General features: G+C 42.2%; 1 protein-coding gene across 49 annotated transcripts in view; it reads left to right on the top strand.

Annotated features, from left to right (window-relative positions):
* Positions 1-19,716, top strand: part of MAP2 (microtubule associated protein 2) — a 212,356-nt gene extending 192,640 nt beyond the window's left edge. For 23 of the 49 annotated variants that reach the window (XM_079311169.1, XM_079311168.1, XM_079311162.1 and 20 more), the window contains 5 exons: positions 1,063-1,216; positions 3,304-3,647; positions 17,004-17,085; positions 17,568-17,680; positions 18,267-19,716. In XM_079311169.1, the coding sequence (XP_079167295.1) occupies positions 1,063-1,216; positions 3,304-3,647; positions 17,004-17,085; positions 17,568-17,680; positions 18,267-18,482 (909 nt within the window). In that variant the 3' untranslated portion in view covers positions 18,483-19,716. Of the gene's footprint in view, positions 1-1,062; positions 1,217-3,303; positions 3,648-15,418; positions 15,512-17,003; positions 17,086-17,567; positions 17,681-18,266 lie in introns of all 49 variants that reach the window. The other 26 variants (XM_079311143.1, XM_079311139.1, XM_079311137.1 and 23 more) reach the window with 4 other exon arrangements.
* Positions 19,717-26,171: the final 6,455 nt, after the last annotated feature.

The following is a 26,171-nucleotide window of genomic DNA, read 5'->3' as shown; positions in this document are numbered from 1 at the left end:
TCAAGTGGGTAGGTGGTAAGGAACAGCAGGACTAATTTGTCATCCAAGTTTAAAAAAATGTAATTTTTCACCTGTTAGTATTCTTTGAAATCAAATACAGTCTCCAGTGTAGGAGGGTACAATTCTAATTACCAGCTGTGGGTGACAGAATAGGGCAGAATCCAAATGCTGAGGGAACCAAATTTAGTCAATGCATAAGACTTTGTGAAGAAGTTGCAGTATAAATTTAAAAAGATGTTTGGCAGTCCATTCCAGCTTCTCCATGTTTACATTTCACTTGTGTTTCAAATCTACATCATGGTGAGTTAACTATCCTCATTTTAAAAAATGGTTTTGCCATTGACTTACATTTTTTTGTTTAATGCCATGCTTTGTGTGTCTTTTACTGCTTGGAACTATCATCATTTGTCTTTAGGAAGAATGTCTGTTTATGTTGCTTTGTCTTGTACTGCACATCCATAAGCTCAAAAATATTCTAACATACATGCCCATTGCCTTAATGGTGAAGGAGGGTTTACTTTACCCTACTAAAGAGAAGGTGTGCACCAATTTCAAAAAGTAAACATTTTATTATAGAAGGAATTAAAACAACAGGATTTATAATCCCACACTCAGGGGAAAAAAAGCCCCCAGAAACAGAAAAAAAACCATCCTGTAGCTAAAAATTTATCTCCATAAGAAATTTACAGGTTAGTATTTGAATATGCAAGAATCACACAACACCTACCAATCTAATGTATGGTGTATTCTGGAGACCAGTAGTAAAGTTACTTTGCAGGTAAATTCACATAGGAATTTCACATTTGAGCTCTAGAGAGTTCTTTTACTTTCAACTTGCACTTAAAAACCCCACATTTTTCTTTATTAAGAGCCAACTGTGGGATCCATCCCTATTTAGATCCAAGAATATCCCTGTATGTCTCAGGATGATCAGGAGTTGCTTTGATGCAGTAAAGAAGCACCAGGGAGCTGAAGCAGTTTTCCCTTCTGTGTATAGATACAGGAAATGAAAAGAGTGAGTTTTGCGAACTAAACCTTGCTTTTTTGTTGTGCTGCTGTCAGGATGGAGTAGGTAAGAGCCCTGAGAAACGCTCATCTCTACCAAGACCTTCCTCAATCCTCCCTCCTCGACGAGGTGTGTCAGGAGACCGGGACAGAGAGGAGAACTCCCTCTCCCTCACAGCTTCTCTTTCCTCTTCAGTACGACGGACTACCCGTATGTTGTCTTTTTTGTTTGCTTTTGAACCTTCTCCTACTTCTGTGCTTGTCTCCATCCTCATTAGGTTTGTCACATTGTCCCTACCTTTGACACAGAGGAGTGGGTCTGGGCTGTGCTATTGGAAATCAGAGCCCCCAGACTGGTTTTGTTCATATTCCAAGTGCCTGCAGTGCCCAGAGCTAATTGCTGATATTAGAAAATGCCTTTGCAGGGTGCTCAGAGCTGGGTGAGGTGTTCAACACAGCAAGAAATAGCAGCAAGAGATAATGAGTCAAAACTGAAGCAGACAACCTGAAATATTCTGATGGTTCTTGGAAAAGCAGACCTGATAGTTACAGTCATTAATTTGCTGCTTCCCAGTAATTATCTCCCTATGCTCTACTCCTAGGGTAAAATCTCTGCTGAGAATTGAGATGTTAACTACTAGAGTGACTCACTGGGGGCAGTTAAGATAGTGAACCAGCTAGGTTCCTTTTATGAGGACCAAAATTATCAAATCACAAGCCAAAATAAATTACAGGACAAAGATAATTTACTAAATAACCTCAGAACTTTTAGCCAGGCCTTAGAACCCACATTTCCAATAGGAGTTCATCTGTCTTCTCTCTTTAGAAACCAATCTCAGGCCTTTTCAACACAGCTTAAGGGAAGTAGATGATTCAATTCTGAAAAAAAAGTCCTTTGAAATTCATAAATGATGCCCCAAAAGTAAAACAGACACCCTTTGAAAGCAGAGTGACCTCCAGCTGCCACAGCAGTCAGCCCATTCTCCTGACCAGGAGTGAGAGGCCATTAAACATTGGGCCCATTATGCATTTGGCAATGTGATAAAGGGCTGAAGAATGAAAAATGAATATACCAGACTTGCAAGGAGGTGGGAAAAAAATAATTCCTTTCCTGTCTCAGATGGTATAGTGAGAAGCTTCAGGGTTGGTTTGGAAAGAAAGAAACCTGTTCAGGGAAATGGAAGGTGAGTGGAGTATGTTCAGTCTGCCTAATGAATCATGCAAAGTGTCTCTTGAGCCCCAGGGACAGGAGTGCATTGGGTTTGGGCCACCATCATTGCATAAACAGAATGATTAGCAAATACTTTCAATATGAATTTGTTTATTTCCACTGGATGCTTTTGGGAGGCCCATTGGATTTATAATTTCTGAACATTTGAGGAGTGAGAGCATACACCATTTGGCATTGGTGTTCCCAGGTTTTGGGAGTTACTTTGATCTTTCTTTCCATAAGTATTCTCAGCAGAATTTTACTTTGGAGATATCTCAGCTTCTGTTTATTTATGTTTGAGAGTTAGGAGCAGAGCTGGCTGTAGGAAGCACAGCTCAACTGATCCTTGTGCTCAGTGAAAAGGACTGCCAATGCCATAAACACTGAATGGAGCTGCTACAAAATTATTTTTTTTACTTGCATGCAAATCTAAATAGAATGTGACTTTTTATTAAGGTTGCCTCTGGTAATGGCTTTCTTTCACAGCACTGATAAAAACCAGCAATTGTATATGAGGACACCTACCCATCCACAGAACAGATCTATGGCTTGTATACCAGTTCAGTGCCCACCTGGGGTTCATCTGCAGTTTACCAGCAGTGGTATGAGAAACTGCACCAGCCAGGCACTCACAACTTTTCATTTTAGGAATATCATTAGAATTTTTACTGCTTTCTAGTTTATTGCCCAGATCCACTGGAATTGGTTGGATCAAGTCCCAAAGGTTGGATTCCAAGGATGCTTCTCATCCTTTCCCCAAAATGGAAATAAATGTGATCATGTGCCTTGTTTAGCCAGCATTGCAGGAAGCAGAAGTATTTTGGGAGGCACTCCTGTGTTACAGAATGGAAAGCTCAGTCCCTCTGGGGGCATTAGCTCAGCCTCTCATGGCAAGGTAATTCCTGGCAGGTTGATTAGCGAAGACACAGAGAGCCCATTCAAGCTGCTGTTCTGGCAGTAGCGCTGCCATCTTAAGAGCTGTGTCTCACTTGGCACATAGGGATGCAGTTTTGGGAGTAAAAAGGGAAGAAGAGCTGTCCTTCTGTGGCTCTAAAGCTGTTTGTTGGGTTTTTTTTCCTTGCATGTAGGATCAGAGCCAATTCGTAGCAGAACGGGAAAAAGTGGAACTTCTACCCCCACCACTCCTGGCTCCACTGCCATCACTCCAGGGACACCACCAAGCTATGCCTCCCGTACCCCAGGCACTCCAGGGACACCCAGTTACTCCAGAACTCCCCACACTCCTGGGACCCCCAAATCTGCAATACTGGTACCCACTGAGAAAAAAGTTGCCATAATTCGCACTCCTCCTAAATCTCCAGCCACTCCAAAGCAGCTACGAGTTATTAATCAGCCTCTACCTGACCTCAAGAATGTCAGGTCCAAAATTGGGTCAACAGATAACATCAAATACCAGCCTAAAGGAGGGCAGGTAAGGATTCCACTCTTTATGTTCATCCATATGTTATTTATTCTTTTGTGTGCACATTTGTGATAGGCATGGGTCAGGACATATTTTGAGTTGCCTTGTAAAGTTACTTCTGTTCTTTAAATCCCTTGTTTGTTTAAGTGATGTTATGTGGCAAAGAAGAGGACAATCTTCAGAAACTATCATGCTACATGAAAACTAACTGAGATCCATTAAAAAAACTCCAAACAGGACTTTGCATTCCATGCCATAGACACATTTCTGCCTGAGTCTCAGCAGTTGCTGCTTACTTAGTCTTTATCAGTACAAGTGAATAAGAGTTTTGTTTAATTCAAACAAGTAGCAGGGTTACACAGCATATTGCCTTTTCCTGTGCCATTTATATTACATGCATTGTGTCGGGTGAAGTTAATTAAAGTTGCAGCCTCCAACCTGGTAAATTCACCCCACAGTCAGGATGGGGAAAGGAGGCAAATATTAGACTTAACTGGTTTTCTTGTTCCTAGGTTTAAATAAGCAGGAATGGGGCTTAAACTGTATGAACTGGAGGATGCATGTAAGTGCAAACATAAGAATGTGTTGTAAGGCAGATCAGGATATTCTGTTTCCACTAAATGAACAAGAATTCAGCGACATCTTGATGTGATAAATGCTGAAAAAGAGGTAATTTCATACCTTGCAGTTATGCAGTGAAGCACATTTTCATAAGGATTGCTTTCACCTAAAGAGCAAATCTGTGTGTAGGGTGGCAAAATCAAAGCATCTCAGAATGCTTTGGGTTGGGGATGACCCTAAAGGTCACCTAATTCTAGCCCATTCTCATGTGGGCTTGAACACTTTCAGGAATGGGACATCAGCCACTTCTCTGGGTAACCTGTGCCAGTGCCTCACCACTCTTACAATCAAGAATTTCTTTCCAACATCCTATGGAACCCTGTTCTCTGGCAATTGGAAGCCATTCCCCCTTGTGCTGTGACTCCAGGCCCTTGTCCAAAGTCCCTTTCCAGCTGTCTTGGAGCCCCTTTAGGCACTGCAAAGGGCTCTAAGGTCTCCCCAGAGCCTCCTCTACTCCAGGCAGAACAATCTAAACTCTCTCAGTCTGTCTTTGTAGCAGAGGTGTTCCAGTCCTCTGAGCATCTTCACAGCCCTGCTCTGGACTTGTTCCAGCAGGTCCATGTCCTTCCTGTTTTGGGGACACAGGACTGCAGGGGGGAATCATGACAGCAGAGAGGCAGAATTCTCTTCTCAACCTGGAGATCATTCTTCTTTGGATGCAGCCCAGGACATGGTTGGTCTCAGGGATGCAGGTGCACAAGGCCAGTTCTTGTCCAGTTCTCATCCACCAGCACCCCCCAAGTCCTTCTCAGCAGGTCTGCTCTCAATCCATGCTCTGTTCAGCCTGTATTTGTGCTTGGGATTACCTTGACCCATGTGAAGGATCTTGCACTTACCCTTGCTGAATCCCCTGCTATTACAGACAGAACTCACCAAATTTTGGAAGGGGCAGTAAAAATGGAGGTTTTCATGCTAAGCAGAAGATTTTGGAAGCTGGGGGAAAGTCAGACAGGAAGTACCATAAATGTTTCTGAGGTATGGTGCTTATACTTTCCTTTTCAGAGTCTCTGCTTGATACTCTACCAAGCAGAACCAAAGCCAGAGCTGGAATAGTCTTCTCTCATTTGTGAGCAGAAATGCTAACACAGATGACATTGAAAGCCAAAATTAGGTCAAAGCAATTTTTCTTTCGATTTGGAAGAATTGTTCTAGCTTACAGTAGGAAGCCATCCATTCTGTTAATGTTTAAGGAGTTCTAAAACCAATAGCAACCTGATAGATACTCTATGTGATTTAGCAAGAAGTAGAAGGAGGAAAAAGAATGCAGCTTACCAACATTTAACCTAAAAATATGGACAACTCAATCTTGTGGGTGTAAACAATTACATTAATGTATTTTTTGTAAAGAATACCTGTGCTTTTCATATTGATTCTAGATAGAACTCTACAGCAAAAACACCCGTAGCCTTCAGCTTCCTTTTGCTTCCTGAGTTAACAGCAATGGGAATGCAACTGCTTTATGAAAGGTTCATTTCTCAGCTGCCTCCAGGGACAGGACATCAGTGTGAATAACATGCACCCCATTTGGTTGTCCTGAAAACAGGACATTCCAGAAATTTGGGTTGCACAGTGTTTCCAGATCAGATACTTATATCTGTATGTATTAGTATTGGAATTGATAGTGGAACTTACAGAACTATGAGTTTTGCCTAATGCTGTCTCAGAAAGAAATAATAAATTGGATCAAAACTTGCAGCCCTGTGCCTGCTGTAGGTCTTCCAGAGAAAAAGAACAGGTTTGTATTTTAAACAGTAAGATTATCTCTAAGGTGTTGATCCTGTTTTCATGGTAAATGAACACATTCAGTACTTTCCAGGGTTTGGACTGTAGCCAGTTACTCATAAAGTCAAGAAGATAATGCCTTAGCAAAGGTACTTCTGCCTTTATTTTGACAGGTGTGATTATTTTGCATGGGAGCTCCAGTCTGTTTGAAATACCATGTAGCAGATGGTCGTGATGTGCAGGGGCTGCAGCAGCACAAATTCAGACTGTGCTTCTGGATTAGCATTCTTCACAGCTGTTGGACTTGGGGCCCAAAACCAGTACCATGGTACCTTGTCCTCCTCCTCTCTGTTACTCTCTCTGGACTGTAACAATTATACAAGAACCAGGGGGCCACAGCAAATTTTATTTCTTTGTAGACACCATGCCTAGACAGCTAAATTTCCTTAGCAGCTCCAAAGAACTGTTCAGTCTTTGCTGAGCAGTGAAGCATGGCACAGGATGGCATTTCAGTACTGTGGGCATTACAAGGGAAATCTGGGTGTACAAAATATCACTGAAACTAAAGCATTTTTTAGTTTCAGTGATATGTGGTTGCTGAGCTGTGGGATGGGCAAAGAGAAGCTCACTAAGTTTTTCCTTTATGTCTCCTTTGTGCCATAGTTGCTTAGTCTAGACAAGAGGTTTTAGGATAGTTCTTTTCCAGTTTCTGCAGCTGAATTTTATAGTGTCTGTGAGAGCAACACATGAAAGCTAATTTAATTTCCTTGTGTCTGCTCAGTTCTTTAATGTCTGGTAGCAGTATTACCCTGGCTGAAATGAGCTGTTATCTGCTGTTTGCTTTTAGTGATGATACATGAAACAAACAGAAAGCTTCTTTATAACCTGAACTGGAAGTGCTGATAGCAATGGCCACAGGAAAAACAAGCAGAGAAAAACCCAGCATACATCTGGGCAAGTTAAGTACAGAAACATAACATGCAAATCACTAAAGGAGTGCAGATAGGCAGCCCAGAAGTGTCATTTGGAGACAGACTATCCTTTTACCAGTGGTCTGTTTGAACCTGGCACAAGGACTTGTCTTAACTTTGAGCTGTTTTAGTGAAAGCTGCACTCTGAAACTGCCATAGAATGGAGTGCAAAACTGAAGAAGCTCTTGGGGATGTTTAAATGCTAAATAAATCAAGAAGTGCTGTGCTTCAGCCTGGAATTTTATCAAAAGCCCATCAGACAGCAGACTGATTTTCCTTCAGCTCTGACTTGCCAGCCACAGAAACAAAGAAAAGGAGAGAAATCATTCCACCTGATGGGGGCTGTGTGAGTGTGGTGTGTAAAGGGAATGCTTTTAGGGGAAGAAACAAGCTAAATTTGCACTGCATTAAGCTCCTACTAGGAGTAGATCTGGCTTGAAACATGTTTTAATTGGTATTCTGCAGTGGATAAAAATGAGGACTTCTCTGCTCTGTGAGGCAGCCAGTAGGTGGTTGTCTGGTTTTCTCTTTATGGTGCAGAATGGTGAAATGTATCATTACTGGCAAAGCTCAGAGGCAACTTGCTCATGGGCATGTCTGCTGGGCTTCAGATGGATTTTCACACTGCATCAGCTGTGGAGGAAATGCTGTGCTTTCAAAAGTAACCCATTTGCATCTGTTATTTCTCAGACAGCCCAAGGGAGCTTGGAGAGGGTGCTGGAAATCTGTTTCAGATGCCAAGACTGATTTTTTGTTGTGTTTTTTGGTTTAGATTTTTTGTTTTCCTTTTGGAATTCTGTCTGTGAATGTGGTTGGTACCATATCAGAGTACAGAAATGCACTTATTGAGTCTTTTCATTCCTGGCAAGGCAGAGTATTTATAATGCATCATGGGTCAGCAACCAAGTATAAAACTAATCTAGATTTCTCTTCATTTTCTCTTAAAATGTATACCTTCAGTGGATATGGAGCAGCAGAGCTTCGTCAAAGTCAATGGACCTGCACAGAATAGAATTACATGCATAAGCTTTAAAATACCATTTATTATAGTGACAGGCACCTTGTAAGAAGTAAAATGACACATAGAAAACTGAAATATCAAGGCCATGCTGAAGAATTAAATGTTCCTTGAAGGTTTTTAGAAAGATTAAGGAAGAACTTCACCATGTTCCCTAAACTGTAGAAAACAAAATGCAATTAGTAATGAGTCAATTTGAACAAATTGATAATGCCACTGTCCATTAGATGCTTTCCAAAAACCACAGAAATGTTTGCAAGGGGAATAGGCATGTGTTTTAGATTATAAAATAGACTGGCAGGACATCTCAGAGGTGGGCAGAGGAGGAGGCTTAAATGGGTATCTTTTGTTAGCTTCAAAATCAGTTTGGATTGATGCCAAATTCATTTTTCCCCTTCTTTTATATATTCTCTGTGTTCTTTACACATAAATTTGTAGCTCTGTAGCCTATTATTATATTTTAACCTATCTACAGTGCTTTTCCTGACCCTACCCAATGAGAAGAATGACAGAACACATTCCAAAGTTTGTGCATTTGTCAACTCAACAATTCAAAGCTGTAAAATTAATTAACCTCTGTCAGGTTTTGCTTTCTTTGTACATTCCCAAGTTTTGGAGATTTGCAAGACATTTGAAGGGATTTGTTCTGTGCTGAAAATTAGAAATGAATTCACCACGTTTTAATTGCAGATCTACAAGTGTGAGGAGAAATTAGGAGTTTCAGGTATACCTTCAAAATTCTGTCAGAGCTCAAACCTGCAGTTTTTAAGTTCATGAAATTTAGAATTTTGGCTGAAAATTGCAGATTGGACAGAAATAACATCTTGCAGCTCCTGTGTTCAGACTGCACTTGTTTAAAGGAAGGCTTGCCTGAGTACAGTCTGTACAGTTAAGCCTTGAATTATTCTGGATAAAAATCTAGATGTTCTTCCTGACTCATATTTTAGAAAACTTAAGCAATCACTGCCAGCCTCTAGCAAGTTTCAGAAAGGCTTTTTTGAGGAGAGGGCAGGAAAGAAAAGAATAGAAACCTTAGGTTTTATATTGGAAATTTGGATTTGAACAACAAAGAAATGCTAAGGGACATACCTGCTGAATGTTGGGAAAGCCAGTTTGCATGAAGAGATGACTGTAAAATATTTTTGAACTGAGCAACCTAATTGTCTCCATTATGCTAGACTAAAGAAATTCCAGATGTAGTGACTCAAAACTTATTTATTCTCAAAGATACAGAATCTGATTTGGAAACTGATACCTGATGCTCAGCACTTGATGTTTGAAGCTAATAGTACTCCTTCCATGAGTAGGAACTGTTGTGTCTAAAATTTAAGTATTCTGCTTGAATTTTAGCAAAATCTGTTAGTTTGGTTGTTCTTGGGTTTTTGTTGTTGTTGTTGTTGAAGGGAGTATTAAAGCAAGGACTTTATGATTTAGATTAATTAATTGTAACTCCCAGGATTTTTTTATTTGGTGTGAATCTTCAATACTTTTTGACAATTCTTTTGATCAGCTCCCCAGCTTTAGTGAGGAGTGTGGTTGCAGAGCATGATTCAGTTAATCTGACAGGGATCTTGCACTTCCTTGAACACTGTTCAATTCACCTGTTGTCTATTGACCGTAAAGTCTTTGGCATGGAAAATGATCATTTCACTTTGTACTTCTACCATAACTGTGCAGGCCCTCTCAGTATTTGTCCATTGGCCTTTCCTCCCCTTATTGGCAGGGACATGCCTAGTTCAGCATGGCTTGCTATCTTATTAATTGCTTTAGTACAGTGATGTGCAGGTAGGTATAAACTTGTAAATCAATCACTCTGTCCTATGCAAGGGTTCAAGACTTGGCTGATCACAGTATTATCTGCTCAGTGTCTGCTTCTCAGTATGTTTTCAAGTCAGAAATAACTGTACCTTGTTCACCCTTTACTAAGAGCAGGGTGAGAATGGCTTTTTATTTTCAATATCACTAGCTTCTGGTCTGGCAGCCTTGCTGGTGTGTGTATCCACTTATTCCAGGAGTGTAAAGGCTGAGCATCATCACAAGCCCTGTCTGTAGGTGTGGAAAATCTGAAGCACAGTCTTTCTCTTCAAGGACTTTACTAGGCCGAATAAATATCCTCCATCTCCCTTTCTTCTTCCTGTAGCCTCTGCCAGGAGCATGAAGATTAGTATCATCTGTCCTTGGCAGCAGATAAATTTGAAAGCACTTGGAACTCTCTCTTGATTCTAATCAGTTTTTAACCTTAACCTTACTTCCTGTGCAAGACCAATTCTTGTCTCACTTAAATACCTATGTTAACCTGGGGATCAAACACTGAAATAATGTCTAGTTCCTGCTATATAGCTTAGTCAAATTGTTGTGTTAAATAGAAGGAACCTTTCCTATTTGATAAGCTATTAGGAACCTGGAAGCTTTTCCCAATGTCACAGCTCCACAGCATGTTCAAACAGCAAGTAGAGCCAAGCTAGAGTATTTTAAGTGCTTTAGGCAGTTTGTGCTTGTGGCAGAGCTTCTCAGAGGCCCTAATTGCAAGGCAGGCAAAGCATAAGCCATCATCTCCTTGGAAAAGTATTCAGAGCTCATAATTTCATCAGCATCACAGTTTTTGTTCTTCAAATACCTGTTTCAATGTATACCAGTGTAGTATGCCATAGAAGCTGTTTGTGGACTCTCTGCCCTGATGTTGATAAGCTAGAGGCTTTTCCTCTTCTTGTGAAAAGCAGCTGAACTGAATTATTCTATAGGTAGCAATGGAATATAATTTTTTCTCTTGTATAAGCAGTTTTTGGACATTGATGTTGTCTTTAACAGTGAACTAAACTGCTAAACACAACTGAACTAAATTCTCTTAGGCATTTCTCTACCTTCCTCTCAGTGTTTGTACAAACTTCTGCTCATCACAAACACAGTGGTGTAGTACTGGCAGAGGAGGACCTGCAAACTGTTGTACATGGAGTCTTTGAAATCCAATTCATATTCTGCTTAACAGGAGGCATGTATCTGACTGGAAGATTCACAAGTATTGTGTCTCATGGCCTGTCTCCTTCTTGTGCCAGCAAGCTGAACCCAAAACTATTCCCTGTGCTCTAGTGAAGAGGTTTCCCTTGGACCACAGCCCCCAGCTGTTCTGATTGCCAGTCAGGTCACTGAAGGAGTAGGAAGGGAACTAGTAAATTCTGCTGACTGCAGAGCAATTTATGCCTCATCTATATCAACTCTGAGAAAAATAACCTTCAATGCTTGTTTTCCTTATAGGCTTTGCATAAATAAACCTTGCCCAGAGCTCTCACAGGTAGCATTCAAACTGCAAATGTGGGTGTTGGAGTGCACTGTCCCTGTCCTGCTGGGTACTCTCTGGAAGCAGTGGGAGTCACTGGGGCCATGCTTTGTGCATGTTAGCACAGGATCTGCCTTGGGCTTCATTGCTGAGGAGTCATCAGAAGACAGAGTGAGGGGAAGGCCTATCTGACTTCTAGGGCTTCAGACAGAAACCAGTTTTCTTTTCTGTAAGGATTTGATTTTCCACTGTGGTTTAATTACACGTAATTATGACAAGTATTGAGGAACCTCAGCTTTGTCTTAATCCAAATACTGACTTTAGGCCCTTTCCATCATACCTGCACAAACCAGTATCACATTAGAAGAGAAGGTACCCACTTCATACTGGCAGGTCAGAGCAGAAGTTACAAGGGACTCTCTCTTGTAACTCTCTCTCTCATCATCTTGTTGAGATTTCTAGAGAGTGTGAATAGAAAGCAGTCCTGTTTCTGCCACAGACAAAATGTTCCCTTTCCTGAATGAGAGCATGAGCAGGCTTGATCTTTCATTTAACTTTCAGCACAATTGAAGTGCATATATGTGCATCTCTGCCACACCTCCACCCACACACAAGATGTACATACACATTTGGAACACAGAGAACCTTCCTGGTGAGTCATGGTGTTTGTATTGCCTCTGTTGCAGGCAGCTGCATCATCTAATTCCTTTCATCAAGTGCCATCATTAAAGTTTACCATTTTCTTGTAGCTGTGCTCCCTCACGTGGCAGCTCCAGAGCCTCCCTGCTCTCACAGTTAAAGATTTCCCTCCAGATGCCAGCTTTAAATGATTCAGTCAGTTTACATTCTTTGTTTGCAAGCCAAAGTTTCTTTTTGGTGTAAATGGTTCCTGTCCCTTCCTGGTAAGCTCCCTCTCCTGGTTACAGTCTGATTCCTCAAGCAAAACCACTCCTGCAGTCACACTGGCTAGCTGACAATCTCAGTCTCTCTCAACTCTTTTGGAACTTACTGGCCAATTTCAACCAGTGCTGGCAAGGGAGCAGTGGTGAGAAATAAAGGCAGTCCCTCCATATGGGGTGATGGTTGTTGACAGAGTATGGAATAGAGACTCAGCAGAAAACCATCACTGGGGTAAAGGCAGTGAACTCAGCCCTCCTCCACAGTCAGGGACAGCAAACAGTTGGCTGGTTGTGTACAAGCCTGTTTGCTCAGTCTAGTAGACTTCAGAGAAAGCTTGGGACAAAATCCTGGCCAGAAGGAATAGGGCTTGCTGAAGTATACAGAGCAGATGAATGAAGCAGTTTAAGCCCTAATCTACAGGAAACAAAGTTCCATTCATTTGTGGAACACTTAGTTATACAGGGTGGTTGTGATTTAAATATGTGCAGGGATACTGATATGTCCCAGGAAAGGGAGAAACAGATCATCAGGGAAAACCTGAATCAGTTCAGTTCCTCCCTGTGCCAGATGACCAGCAGAGTGCATGCATGTCACTCAGCTCTCTCCAGCCCTCAGCCAGAACACAGATGATGCATAGGTCTCCTGCTGGCCCTGCCACACAGGGGCACATTTCACCCAGTGAGACAGAGAGGATAATTGAGATGATTTGTTCTTTATATATCTGCTAGCCAGGTCCATGGGCCATGAGACTCATGAACTGTCAGACTTCTGAGTGCAAATCAACCTTGAGGCACTTGATCAAAGGCACTCTCTCAACTTTTCACCTTGCTTTGGCTCCATTTTAAGCTCCAGGCCCCCAGTGCACAGGTCTTGCCATGACCTGTAAGTCAGCATTTTCAGAGCAGATGAATCCCTGTGGCCATAGCTAAGAAATGCTGCTGATCCATCACTGAGACAAGTGCTCAGAAAGTGCCAGGAAGGCTTTTTGTTTTCCCAGTTGTGTCTGGCCAGAAGCTGTCTGAGAACCAGATCTGAATACACATCTGATGTGTGTTTCTGTAACTGATGTGACATGTGTCTTATATAGTACTGGGGTACATTTTTGAACATTCTATTGAGAGAAAGCACAAGCATAAAATTCCAAAGGCATTTGCTTTCTTGTTTCAGCCTACATTTGTTGACTTGGACAGATAAGCAGGTGGGAGGAGGAAGGACAGAAATCAGTTTGATTATTGAGGATGCCCTTCTGAAGGTGACCACGTGTGGAATCTGCTGGTGCTGTCATCATTGCTGTTGCTGAGCATGCCACAGCATGCATGGATCAGTATACAGACCTTTTATCAGTTAAAGCAACTTCTGGCTTTAAATTAAAACGTTTAAGGTCAAAAGAATCTTAACATTCTAATCGTTTGATTTAGTTGAGATATGCAATAAGAAGGATCCATGAAACAGCTTGCTGTGAAGAACTACTTCATATTAGCTGCAAAGAGTGACCATCTGAACATTTCTTCTGTGGATTTACTGGGTTTAAGTTAAGGGTGTAATACAGATGCTCAGTACCAGAGGATCCAACTCACTATCTAAATGTGCTGTTATCCCCACTGCAGGAGCCAAAAACTGCAAACCTTGATGCTCCTGTAAGAGAGCAAATAGTCTTTTTGTAGTCTGGAGAGGGAGTGATTTGTCTCAGATTTGTCAGGGAACCTAGGGCAATTTGGGAAACTTGAAGCCAGGAAGCAGAACCTTCACAGGGTTCTGCTTCTTCCCACTGACTGCTTCAGCTGCTCTGGTGCTGCATTGTGCTCCCAAAGCAGTGAGAAGCTGCAGTGAGGAACCTCAGTGTGCATTTCCCTCTGTCTTATCTTGATATTGGTTAGCCACTGTAGGTTTACCTACAACAGTAGCCAGCAAAGCTGTGCTAAGTACTCTGTCAGTGAAAGCTCTGTGAATGCCATTTAGCAAAATGCACAGCTAGTAAACCAAATTCTGTGGCTTTCTATGCAGGAAAGAGTGTTAATTCCTACTGTATATTAATACATAAAAATAAAATCCAATGTAACACTAGATTAAAGATTTCATATTTAATGCAGAGAAAAATGTGCTGCATGGGTGGCACTGTAATACAAAGAAGACAGGTGCAGCCTTGAATAGAAACACCTTCTCACACACCTGAAAACTCTATTGCTGATGAGCACAACCCCCTGCTCTTGCTCAGAAATAAATCTGAAAATGGTCCAGCTGCAGTCATTCCCTGGGAGTACAATTATTGGTGGCACCTGAGTTCTGCTAAGTAGAGGAACTGCTTTGCCATGGGGGCCCAGCACAGGACAGCACAGTCTGCCCTTGACAGGGTTTTCCTCCAGGCACTGTCCTGTGCCTGCAGTGCATCTGTGCACTGCAGATCTAAGGTGGCATATTAAAAATGTGGATTCCTGGCATGTGTAAGGGAGAATGGCATCATTGAGGGAAAAGCTAAAACCTTACCTTGTTGTGTGAAGAGACTAAGAGTACAGGGGAGAAACACAGTGGTGCCAGCACTAAAGTAATTGTGCCCAAATCTGCTACACCAGATTTCTGGCTGGCACCAGAAATCAAAAAGCAGTGATTGCAGCTCTAGGTTTCCCCATGCTGTTTTTTTCTGCCTTGCCCTGTAGTAGATGACAGTAAAAAGAGAGAGCAGTAGAGAACCCTGACTACAGTTTAAGTAATTTTGTTGCTCCCCTTTCAGGGGACTCTAAGGTCTGTTTTATGTATGTAGCTGCTGCTACAGCTGTATGGCAGAAGGTGGGTTGAAATACCTCAGGCTTTCAGCCTGTCCCTGTGCTGGCTGGATCTGGATTTCTGCATCAAAGGCTGGAGTGCTGAGCTGTGGGAAGGAAGGTTCCTAACTTCTTGTGGTTCAGCAGAAATATTGAACATCACTCAATAGACCCTAGGACAGGCTGTTCAAAGATTAGGCCCAGTCCAGGCAAGCATAGAGTTCTTTAAATTTTTCAGGGAAAAAGCCACCTCTCATACCTCCCAGTATAAAACTTTCCCCTTTGTATTTCACCAGCAGTTTGTGAGGTAGAAAAAGAGCAGTGTAATACATTTACAGATGCTGAGTGAACATACTAAACACCGAGATTGATTGACAGGGTTTATTTTCTCACATTTCAATCCAAGTGTCAGAAGAAGGAGTCACTGTAGGAGGCAAATTACCCTGGTTTCCTCATCTGCACCAACAACTGAGTGTGTGTATGGTAAATAGTAAGTTACCTCCAATTCCTTTTAGGTTAGGATTTTAAACAAGAAGATCGATTTTAGCGATATTCAGTCCCGGTGTGGTTCCAGAGATAACATCAAACATTCTGCAGGGGGAGGAAATGTAAGTAGTTTGGACACCCTGTGAACAGGCACTTCCACTGTGGTGATGCACCTCACACAGCCAGAACCCTCTGTCTCCCTTCCTCTGAGCACTACTTTCCTTCCTGCTGCTGTTTCACGTGTGAGTTTGGTCTGGTAGTCCAGTGAGCCCTGTGTGTGCAGTGGTGGCCTCCTGATCTTTCCCCACAGAGCAAAACACATTTTCAGAACTTGGACAAGGAAATGATAAAATAAGGGTTATCTCTAAATGATAAAGCAAGGTTTATCTTTAGGTGCTCAAGTGAAAGTGCAGTGTGAGCCAAAATGGTTCAGGGCCTTTCTTTCATGGGAACAGCCCAAAAGTAACTTCCAGAAAGAGACTGCAGGTCTCTGAAACTCCAGCCTCCCTGTTGGGCATTTTCTGTTTTCTCAGCTAGCCTTTCAGTTATGTGCATTCAGCAGAGGGGAAGGAAAATAAAACAGAAGGACAAAGAAAGCTCAGAGAAGGGGGTATGATCAACCAGCATGCTGAGTGCTGAAGTCACAGCATTATTCCACGATAAAAAACTGAGGTGGCCCAGGGTTTGACCAGACCTGCTGGTTTTATTGGGCACACTGGAATAGCTTAAGGTGGCTATGGTTGTCCTGATAGAAGTGATCAGCCCTCAGATGGGAAGAGCTGATGGTGTGGGCATGACTGATCCAGGCAGGTTCAATACACTCCCACTGCTGGTGTGGTGAGCAACCAGTGGCATTGCACTTACCCTGGAGCTCCTGTCTGCTGTGACTTCTTGGGGCTGCCAGCTCAGAGTCTGTGGCTGTGGGCCACACCTTGGAGCTATTTGGGAGTGCAGGCAAGCTGGGAGTGTCACTCAGTGGCTCTTACCCAGCTGGGCTCAGCACAGCCATTGCAAGGTGGCTGGCAGCAGGGCAGGGAGCAGCAGCAGGAGGGAGGGTGCCTGACCTGCTTCTCTCAGTGAGCACTGAGCCAGCTGGCTGAACTTCAACCTGCTCAGGTACAGCTGCAGCAGGCACACGTGTAGATTACTCAGACTCTCCATAGTGGATTGACAGGAAATGCATACCATATTCAGATGCAGAAAAATACAAAACAGATGGTAGAGGAAAAAAAACCAGTCACCAAAATATCCTAGTTGCCAGGATGCATAATCAAGGCAGAAGCAAATGGGATGGTTCCTGCTGTGTGCAGGGCTCTGGAGCACCCACTCTGAAAAGAGGAGGCTCAGAAGCATTTTAGAAAGAACCCACAAGCTGATCTCCTTTATCCTCCTCTTCATTTTGCTAATAGTACCGTTCAGCCCAGCTCTGTCATCTCCCTAGGTGGGAAGTTTCCTCCTTTGTGGCATGGTCTGTTTTCTACTAACCATTTCTCATTTTCCAGTGATTTGTAGAAGCCTCTCACTCTTTCTCTGCAGAGCTTGGCTTTTTATTTATTATTTTTTAATTTTATTCTCTTCATTTCTGTAATCTGTGCATGTATGCACTTTTGACAGGTACAGATTGTAACCAAGAAGATTGACTTGAGTCATGTGACTTCCAAGTGTGGCTCGCTCAAGAATATCCACCACAAACCAGGTACTGTAGGAATTCCCAGGCTGTGGGACAAAGCAATAAATAAATACTGTTATTTAAACTTAAAAATCATGGATGATACCATTCTCTTTTACAGTCAAAGAGAAAATACTCTTCAGTAATAAAAATACATTAAACTACTTAACTAAATATATAAAAACATAAAGGTATGAGACCACCTAATTCAGAGAAGTGATAAATAATGCCAGAGGATGGTGCTCTGGCATAAGATTGAAATATAGGCTTAAGTCAGTGAAATACTTAAGTGTCTGCTTAAATCCCATAAAAATCAGTAGGGCTGCAGCACCTGCTTACAGTTTAAATATATGGTGAAGATTTTATATTTTACTGAGCACTGCAGAGCATTATTCTGTGCTTCTCCAAAACCATTAGATTGTTAGTAATGTGAGTTCACTCCTGCTTCAGGTCACACTCTCCCCTGCACCATTTCAATTTCTTAATCTGTGTTTCCTTTTCCTCTGTAGGAGGTGGGCGTGTGAAAATTGAAAGTGTGAAACTGGATTTCAAAGAAAAAGCTCAGGCTAAAGTTGGTTCACTGGAAAATGCCCACCATGTACCTGGTGGTGGTAACGTCAAGGTAAAGGAACAGCTGTCAGAAAAAACTCCCACTGTGCCCTTGGCCCAGGGAAATTACTAGAGCTGTGAATTCAGCTCTAGTGGTTCTGAATTGAGTAGGAAACATCTGTCTGTCCTCTTTCAATCACACTCATATACCAGTTTGTTCCCTTTGAAATTTGGAATGGCATCTGAGCTGAGAGTGAAGTGCTGTGTAGTTTGTGCGCTGCCTTTTAAACCTTGTTTGGGACTGTTGGACAGCACAGGTATGATCTGAGATGAGGACTCCAATGTGAAACAGGAGGAAAACATCCTGAAAGTAAGATCAGTCCAACAAACATTTGAAAACACAAATTATAGTGCCCATATAGTGATTATTAAATTTGTAAAGCTGAGAACAATAGTACAGAGACAAAAATGGTAAGAGAATGTAACACAGCATGCCAGTAGCTATTAAACGAGGTGAAAAAATGGCCAGTTCCAATTTTCTAAGGACTGGAGAAGCTTCAATCCTTCTAATAGTTTTTAAAAGTAAGCAAAACGATGTTCTGTACTGAGATCATTCAGTGACTGTGTAATGTGTGCAATTCTTTGTTTCCCTGGGGCAGATTGACAGCCAGAAGCTGAACTTCAGAGAGCACGCCAAGGCGCGCGTTGACCACGGGGCGGAGATCATCACGCAGTCCCCGGGCAGGTCCAGCATGGCCTCGCCACGCCGCCTCAGCAACGTCTCCTCCTCTGGGAGCATCAACCTCCTGGAATCCCCCCAGCTTGCTACCCTTGCTGAAGATGTCACAGCAGCCCTTGCCAAGCAGGGGTTATGAATTCGCTCATTTTGCGTTACATGAAGTAATAATATTTAGGCATGAGCTCTTGGCAGGAATGGGCTCAGAGCAGGTGTTACGTTCATTCTTTACCATGTCTAAAACTAAGTTACATCCCAAGACTTGTAGTTACCATACAGTTAAAAAAAAAAAAACATAAAAAAAAATAATTCCATAGATGCAGAAATTGGCCTGACCTCCATTTCCAACAGGAAGACACTGGCTTTATATGGGTATACAGCGGTATGTTACATTGGACAATTATTGTTGCTCTGCTCAGTCTTGCATGGAGTACTGTGGTATGATAAAATGCATTTTTACCTTTCATGTGCCTGAAGGCCATCCACCTCTTTCTGAAGAGCCTTGTTAATATCCCAAGTTGCTCATTTCATAGTTCTTTTGATAGAAGGGGAAATAAAAAAGAGGAGTTGCCCATTGTAAGTTATTACAGGTTAAATTAACAGTCTGCTTACCAGAAGGAAGGGCATATAGGGAAATTCAACTTTAATTTAAAAAACAAAAACAAAAAAGTTACTTTGTATAAATGAGTAGAACAAAAGTTGAATTAAGTTATTAACATTTTTTGAACCTGGTTAATTATGTCAGTGTATAGCTGGAAAGCCAATAAATTATTTAACTAATAACTAAAAATACTAGCTGAAAGCATTTGAATTGTGCTATGGGAAGTGATGTAAAAAAGCTGCTGAAAGCAAGCACTCATACCCCAACAGACTTGTGTCTGATTAGAAAAGTTGGTTAAGCAGCTAGATTTGTGTGCATACCACCAGTTTCACATTCTTTCCATCTGTTTGATACAGTATTATAGATATATATATTTCTCTGTGGCCATTTGTGATATGCCCTCCTCATATACTTGAATATTCTACTTCTTTATTCACAGTATCTGTGTCTCTTGCACCCTTTGGTGTTGCAATTTTAGGTATGTAAAAGTAGATGTTAGCAGGGGGTTTTTTCCCTACTCATAAGAATACATTTAAAAAAGATGAAAATTGTAGCATGAAGTTGCTTTCTGTAACAACTAAAAGCCGTGACCCTGTTTTAGTGACAGATGCAAGTCTATTCTGTGATGCTAGGAAAAGGATTCCTTCCTTCTTCCCTTCCCTCCCTTTCTTCACAAATAAATGATGTGTGTGGGGTCCAGATGTTTGTAAAAGGGTCTCCAAAGAAGGCTGAGTTTGGACTATGGATTTTTTAAAAATCCACAATAGTTTGATTCCTTCCTTCCTTCCTTCCTTCCTTCCTTCCTTCCTTCCTTCCTTCCTTCCTTCCTTCCTTCCTTCCTTCCTTCCTTCCTTCCTTCCTTCCTTCCTTCCTTCCTTCCTTCCTTCCTTCCTTCCTTCCTTCCTTCCTTCCTTCCTTCCTTCCTTCCTTCCTTCCTTCCTTCCTTCCTTCCTTCCTTCCTTCCTTCCTTCCTTCCTTCCTTCCTTCCTTCCTTCCTTCCTTCCTTCCTTCCTTCCTTCCTTCCTTCCTTCCTTCCTTCCTTCCTTCCTTCCTTCCTTCCTTCCTTCCTTCCTTCCTTCCTTCCTTCCTTTCCTTCCTTCCTTCCTTCCTTCCCTCCTTCCCTCCTTCCCTCCTTCCCTCCTTCCCTCCTTCCCTCCTTCCCTCCTTCCCTCCTTCCCTCCTTCCCTCCTTCCCTCCTTCCCTCCTTCCCTCCTTCCCTCCTTCCCTCCTTCCCTCCTTCCCTCCTCCTTCCCTCCTTCCTTCCTCCCTCCCTTCCTCCCTCCCTTCCTCCCTTTTTCTTTCTTTCTTTTCCTTCCTTCCTTGTCTTTTTTTTTCATTCCCACAATAACGATGAATGTTTAATTTATTGTTTTTCTTTTGCTAAAGTTGAAACACAGAAAAAATATTAAGAAGTTGTTACCACTCCTTTAGTGATGTCTCACATGTACACTCAGGCACTCAGATAACAGTGATCTCATAGCAGAGATGCCTGTAAATTACAATACATGAATAAATAAAAACAAGCTCCCTAGACTGGTTGTCATAGTGATACATCAATTAAATAGGGCATCTTAAAATCTGAGCAAAGTGGGATTATATTGACTATAAAAAGTGTACATGAAAGATAAAAGGCAGATACACAACCAACCAATCTAGAGGAGTTGCCTGAGAGAACACTGGTGAGGGGATGATCCTCAGCAGCACATAATCACTGATGCCCTATGTACATGAGACATTATGAAATGACCAGTTTACATTCTTGCAGATTGTTTTATCTTTTCCTTTTGAAACCTCATAACTGAACTTTGCACTGTCAGTTGAGCTATACTTGATCTATGTATTAGGTTAATGATGTGTTTTGGAAACTTCTGATCTGTTCTTTTTCCTTCTTAATTTTTATGTGCATGTGTGTATGTTGGGGTTTGGTCTGAAAATACTCAAAGAGATTTTTATGTCTGTGGAGATTCTAATAATTAATGGCACAGGATTCCCCATCATTACATTTGGGTAGTTATGCAGTTACTGGACAGTAAATAATCAGTGGACCAAAGTGGGGTTTTGGCTAAGCTGTTGCAGCAGTACAAAGCCAAACAGAGTGGTTAAATCTCTCAAACTTTTACTGAATAGGAACTTCTGACAGCCCCACATAGGACATTTCAGCTCTGCAAAAAGCTTGTTCACACAATAAAGTACCTAACACTGTTTGTAAGTCAGTTATTTCATACGAAGGACAGTGAGTTTAGAACCATCCGAAGTGCCATTGGAGGATTCTGATTTCTGCCTTGTACTTGTTACACTCCTGCTTAAAGCAATCCTAAGAATTCACATGGAAACAGTATCAGGTGAGATGCATTTAAAACTTCCATTTTTTCAGAAAAACAACAGACAGAAAGGAAAACTGACAGTATTTGTATCACATTGCTCTGATTATGCTATCAATTAATATAAATTAGCCTTGCAGTGGTTTTTCTTTCTATGCCTTTTGCCAGTGTAGGAGAAAAACTGTAGTACTACTGAACCTCTGCTCTCTGAACCTGAGCAGCATCTCATGGGAACTGTGTTAACCTGAGACTCAAGTGTTTTTATTTTGATTTTAAAATTGGCATCCTCTAGAAAATTAAGCTTAGCTAATCCACCTATGAGTCCAAAGTTAGAGTGGTGTAACACACCAAGTCATTTATTTCATTAAGCATTAAAATGAGCTTTCTTGTTTTGACTGAAGCAAAACCTTTGTAATCATTATCATCCTTCCATAGAAAGAATCCTAGAATGCTGTGGAGTTAGATGAAAAGAAAGTAAGAGTTTTGTGCTTTTAAATAATAATTAAAAAAAAACAAGTTATGCTACATGACTCTAGATGTTCACTGAAAAGCTCATATTAATCTTAACTTTCTCAAGAAGAGTGTTTGTTTTAAAAACAACAGTGTGTAAATATGTAATGCCCACTAAAGAAGATAGAGCCAGCTTCCTGGAAACTGCATCTGTTGTGTTTCTTTTCCACAGGCATGTTGAGCCAGCAGGTTTGTTGGATTACCCAATTCTGTAACAAAGCAGAGATAATCCAGACAAAAGGGATGGTGAAACCTTGTTTGGGTGCCTAGGGGAGCACCCCAAATTTAATAATCCATTGGGTTGTAGAGATGAAAGAGTGCTTGTGCCTCATATGCAGAGTTTTATTTCTATGTAACCACGAGCTGAAAGAAATCAAAGTTAAGTAAACCTCTATCCAGCAAGAGTAAAGGAAAAACTAATCCTGATGAGGGAAATTATAAACCGACAAGGGCAATATATATTTTCACTGTACAGCAGTAAATGAAATTACTCATTCAGCCCTCTGCTATGGTACAGTAATAACCTCATCATGACTGCTCACACATCTATGTTTGCCTAAATACATGACTCAAAGGGAGTCAAAAGGCAGCCTGTGGTGACTACCACATGAGCAGAAGTTTTTTCCATGCTGGACTAAATACTGTTTGAAACCCAAGTATATGGCCCTTCAAAGGCAAATGCCTTGAAGAGTAGATCACATTAGCTGTGAAAATCAGTGCAGGTAGATTTCTAGCCTAGGTGTCTGTGAGTTCACTCACTAGTCAGATTGCTAAAGCAACTCCCTCTGCAGCTCCAGCAATTCCCACTGCAGGAAGGTAAATTAGTTTCACACTGGGAAAAGTCAAGCATATAAAAGCCACTTCAACTTTAGCAAAGAGAAAAAGCCAACAAGTAAACATGCTGTATGCTGGGATGTCAAGGAATACAGTCTGCTGTTACAAACCTGTGTTTTTTCTGGTAATTCTAGAGCCTGTTACCATGAAAGAGGCATTTCTTGAATGGCTGGTGGTAGGTAGTTCATGTTTTTCAATCCAATTTGCAATTGTATTTGTTGCTGTATAGTGATTGTTTTGCAAAATAAACTCGCTTGTCATCTAATTGCTGGTGTTAGCTTCCTGTGTTTGTTATCAGCTCCTCCTGAATCCAAGCCCTGTGAGCCAGCACCTGCTGGTACTGCCCTCAGTCTGCCAGGAGCAGTCACAGCAGATCCAGATGTATTCTTCAGCAAATCCCTGTTACTCTTATACAAAAGGATCATTTTTTATGGCTTGCATCCTCTTCTGTGGATCAGTATCTCCTTGCTGGGTGCAAATTTGTTCTCAGAGAGGGTGATAAAACATTGGAAATTGGCTTCCAGGGAGGTGGTGGAGTCAGGGACACCTTCCACTAGACTGGGTTCCACCAAGTCCTGTACAACATGGCCTTAAATTTCCAGGGATGGGGCAGCCACAGCTTCTCTGGGCAGCATTCTACTGAGAGTACTGCTGTGTGTGACATTTTACTGAGAGTACTGCTGTGTGTGATATTCTACAGAGTGCAGCTGTGTGTGACACACTACTGAGAGTAGTGCTGTGTGTGACACTACTGAGAGTACTGCTCTGTGTGACACTTCTAAGAGTACTGCTCTGTGTGACATTCTACTGAGAGTACTGCTGTGTGTGACATTCCACTGAGAGTACTGTATGACATACTACTGAGAGTACTGCTGCTGGTCTGGGCAACAAATACTGCAGAGAATATTTATGTGTGCTGACACAGACTACCCCTGTGTGCTGGGTGTCTGCTGGTGTAGCATGGAAATAGACCTGAGTAGAGTGCCTTAACTATCCCAAACCTTCAGCAAGCTGGACTTCACACACTATGCTGCAATGTTCCTGTCAAATGACCTGAAGGAGTGATTAAGTGTCACTAATTATCCAATAGAAGCACCCTCCTAAGCATGCCTAGGTACAAGGCAGAACTAATGCATCATAAGTCTGTGGAAAGGGAAAGGATTAGGAAACTAAGAACAAAAGCATAAATGATGACTTAATGTGTTGGTTTCATGTGCTTGGGTAAAGGGGTGGCTTCCCCTCAGGGAAAGCTCCACGTGGTCCGGGAATGGAGGGGGCTGTCCTGTCTCCCGGGGCTTCTCCTGTGAGCTGCTGGCACCAATCAGAGAGCTGATTTGGTGACGGACAGCTCGGGAAAACAATGAGAAGTTATATCTCACAAATCACAGTGAATGAAGTTCTGCTGAGTCTTTTGGCTTCCGGCCTCCGCTGGAGCTGGGGGAGCCCCGCCCGGCTATGGGCTCAGTCTGGGTCCCGGCTTGGCATCCCGGCCCGGCCCCGGCTCTGCGGGGAGCCCTTAGCCCAGCCCCGGCTTGGCTCGGCGGGGCCGTGGCTCGGCCGCATGGCCCCCGGCCCTGCCCCCGACCCCATGGCTCCGGGCAGCCCAGCCCTGGCCTGGTGGCCCCCGGCTCCGCATGGCGCCCCCGGCACCTGCTGCATGTTACTTCTTTATGATCTGGATACGATTTTAACTTCTTAATGCCTGGATAAGATTCTTGATCTCCTGAACTCCTTTAAAGAGAAGGAATAAAGCATGGAGTCTGCAGAAGTCGGTGGAATGAAGATAAAGCTCCTGATGGGAAGAGATTGAAAAGATGCAACTGATAAGGAGCTGAAAACCTTTTTTTATGGGGCTATGAGGGGATTGTGACTTCACTAAAATTCCTTTAAACTGTGAAATATACTGGGGGAGGATGGGTGCTTGAGTTGAAGACTTTCCTTGCCTCGGGAAATTGAGCTCTCTGTTTTGGGACTGGAATATGAACAGAGACATTTGATAGAGAAGATGATGAAGAGGATTTTGTTTTTCAGCAGCCTGCCTTTAAAAGTAGCACCCCATGTGTGCATGGTAACCCATAACATGGCTCTGCAAGGACTGTGGGAATGGGAGGAAAATTCATTGTTCTGTAGGTTCTGGGTAGATGCAGACTGTGAAGGTGAAGACACCCCCTAAGCCATAACTAAAAAAAAAGGAACTTTTCTCTCTTAAATGAACTGAAATGATTATTTGGGTAGATAACTGACTGAAGTTTTCTCTGTATGTTGTTGGTAAGAAATGTGGAATGAAGGGAGGAGGGAATAATCTAGGAATCTTATTCTGAATTCTTTTTTTTTTTCTGTGTTATTAATAAATTCCTTCTCGTGCCTTTTTTTTTTTTTTTAAGTTGTGAGCCTGTCTTGTCTCTACTCCTGGGTCCTGTCTCTAAAAGAAATTAAATATATTAAAATTGGCAAACCCAAGTCACACTGTGACACTTAAGCATTCACAACTAAAACAATGGTTGAGGACTGCTGGTAAGAACCTGTATCTCCCTTTCCAAGTGAACAAGAAAGAGCTGATATTTCTGTTATTGTTGAGTCATATTAGCAGCTTGTGGTAGGTGATCTATTTCATAATTTGCTAGCAGATTGTGTTGTTGAAACACAGAGATGGTTACAATTTGTGACAAAAATCTTGATTAATAGTTGTTATTGAAAGGGAGGGAGGCCCAGGAATCCTGCTACAGTGTTTGTTAGAGGTACAGAGCATCTGTCCATGCTGTGCCAATCTCAGCTCCTGGAGTGCTCCTTGCATTGTACAAGAGGATGGTAGAAGGTGAGTCAGAGACATCAATAAGAGGCAGAACATCTTCCACCTAGAGATGTTTGGCCATGCAGAAGCCCCAGCTACTGGGATTAGAAGACAGTGTGGCCCTGGTGGAGGGTTCCCAAACTGGTTTATTGTGAGCACCCTTGTTTTGGACAGAAGCATGCTGGAGAGGTGGTGCTCAGCTCTCTCTGAGAGAAGATGATGTTTGGTAACTCAGTGGAATGAGAGATCCACACTTCCTTCTCTAGGAAAAAGGTAAAAAAGGTTGGGTGGGGCAGGGTTTGAGGGGAGGAGTTTGTTGCCCTTTTTTCCCAAAAGAAGCAAAAGTTTTTCAGCTGCTACCAGAGCATGGAGAGTCCTGAGCCAAGGGATGATATCCTGGCAGTGAAAGCTGAGGTTTTTTTCTTTCCCCCCAGTTTTGTCCAGATAATCCTCATGTCCCCGTGTCATCTCCAGAATTTTGTTCCCTCCCATCCTGCCCTATCTAGCTGTGCCTGTAATGTATTTAACTGCAGTTAAATATCTTTGTGAATATATTTTGTTGCTTGAACAATATGTAAAAGCAGTACCTTTCTGCATGAGGTGTGGAGGGCCTGTGCTTCTGCTCTGTTTTGAAATAGAATTCTCAGATGCACGAGTGCTGTCCTGAAGTCTACTGGTTCCACCTAAATACGGCTGAGAGATTAAATATCTGACTGTTCTTGTGGAATCTGATCTAGCTGAACTGCAATCCACTCCTGCCCCAATTCATGC

The sequence above is a fragment of the Erithacus rubecula genome (assembly GCF_903797595.1).
Source record: "Erithacus rubecula genome assembly, chromosome: 8".
NCBI classification, from domain to species: domain Eukaryota; kingdom Metazoa; phylum Chordata; class Aves; order Passeriformes; family Muscicapidae; genus Erithacus; species Erithacus rubecula.
Note: the sequence above shows the minus strand (reverse complement) of the source record. Positions and strands in the feature narration are given on the sequence as shown.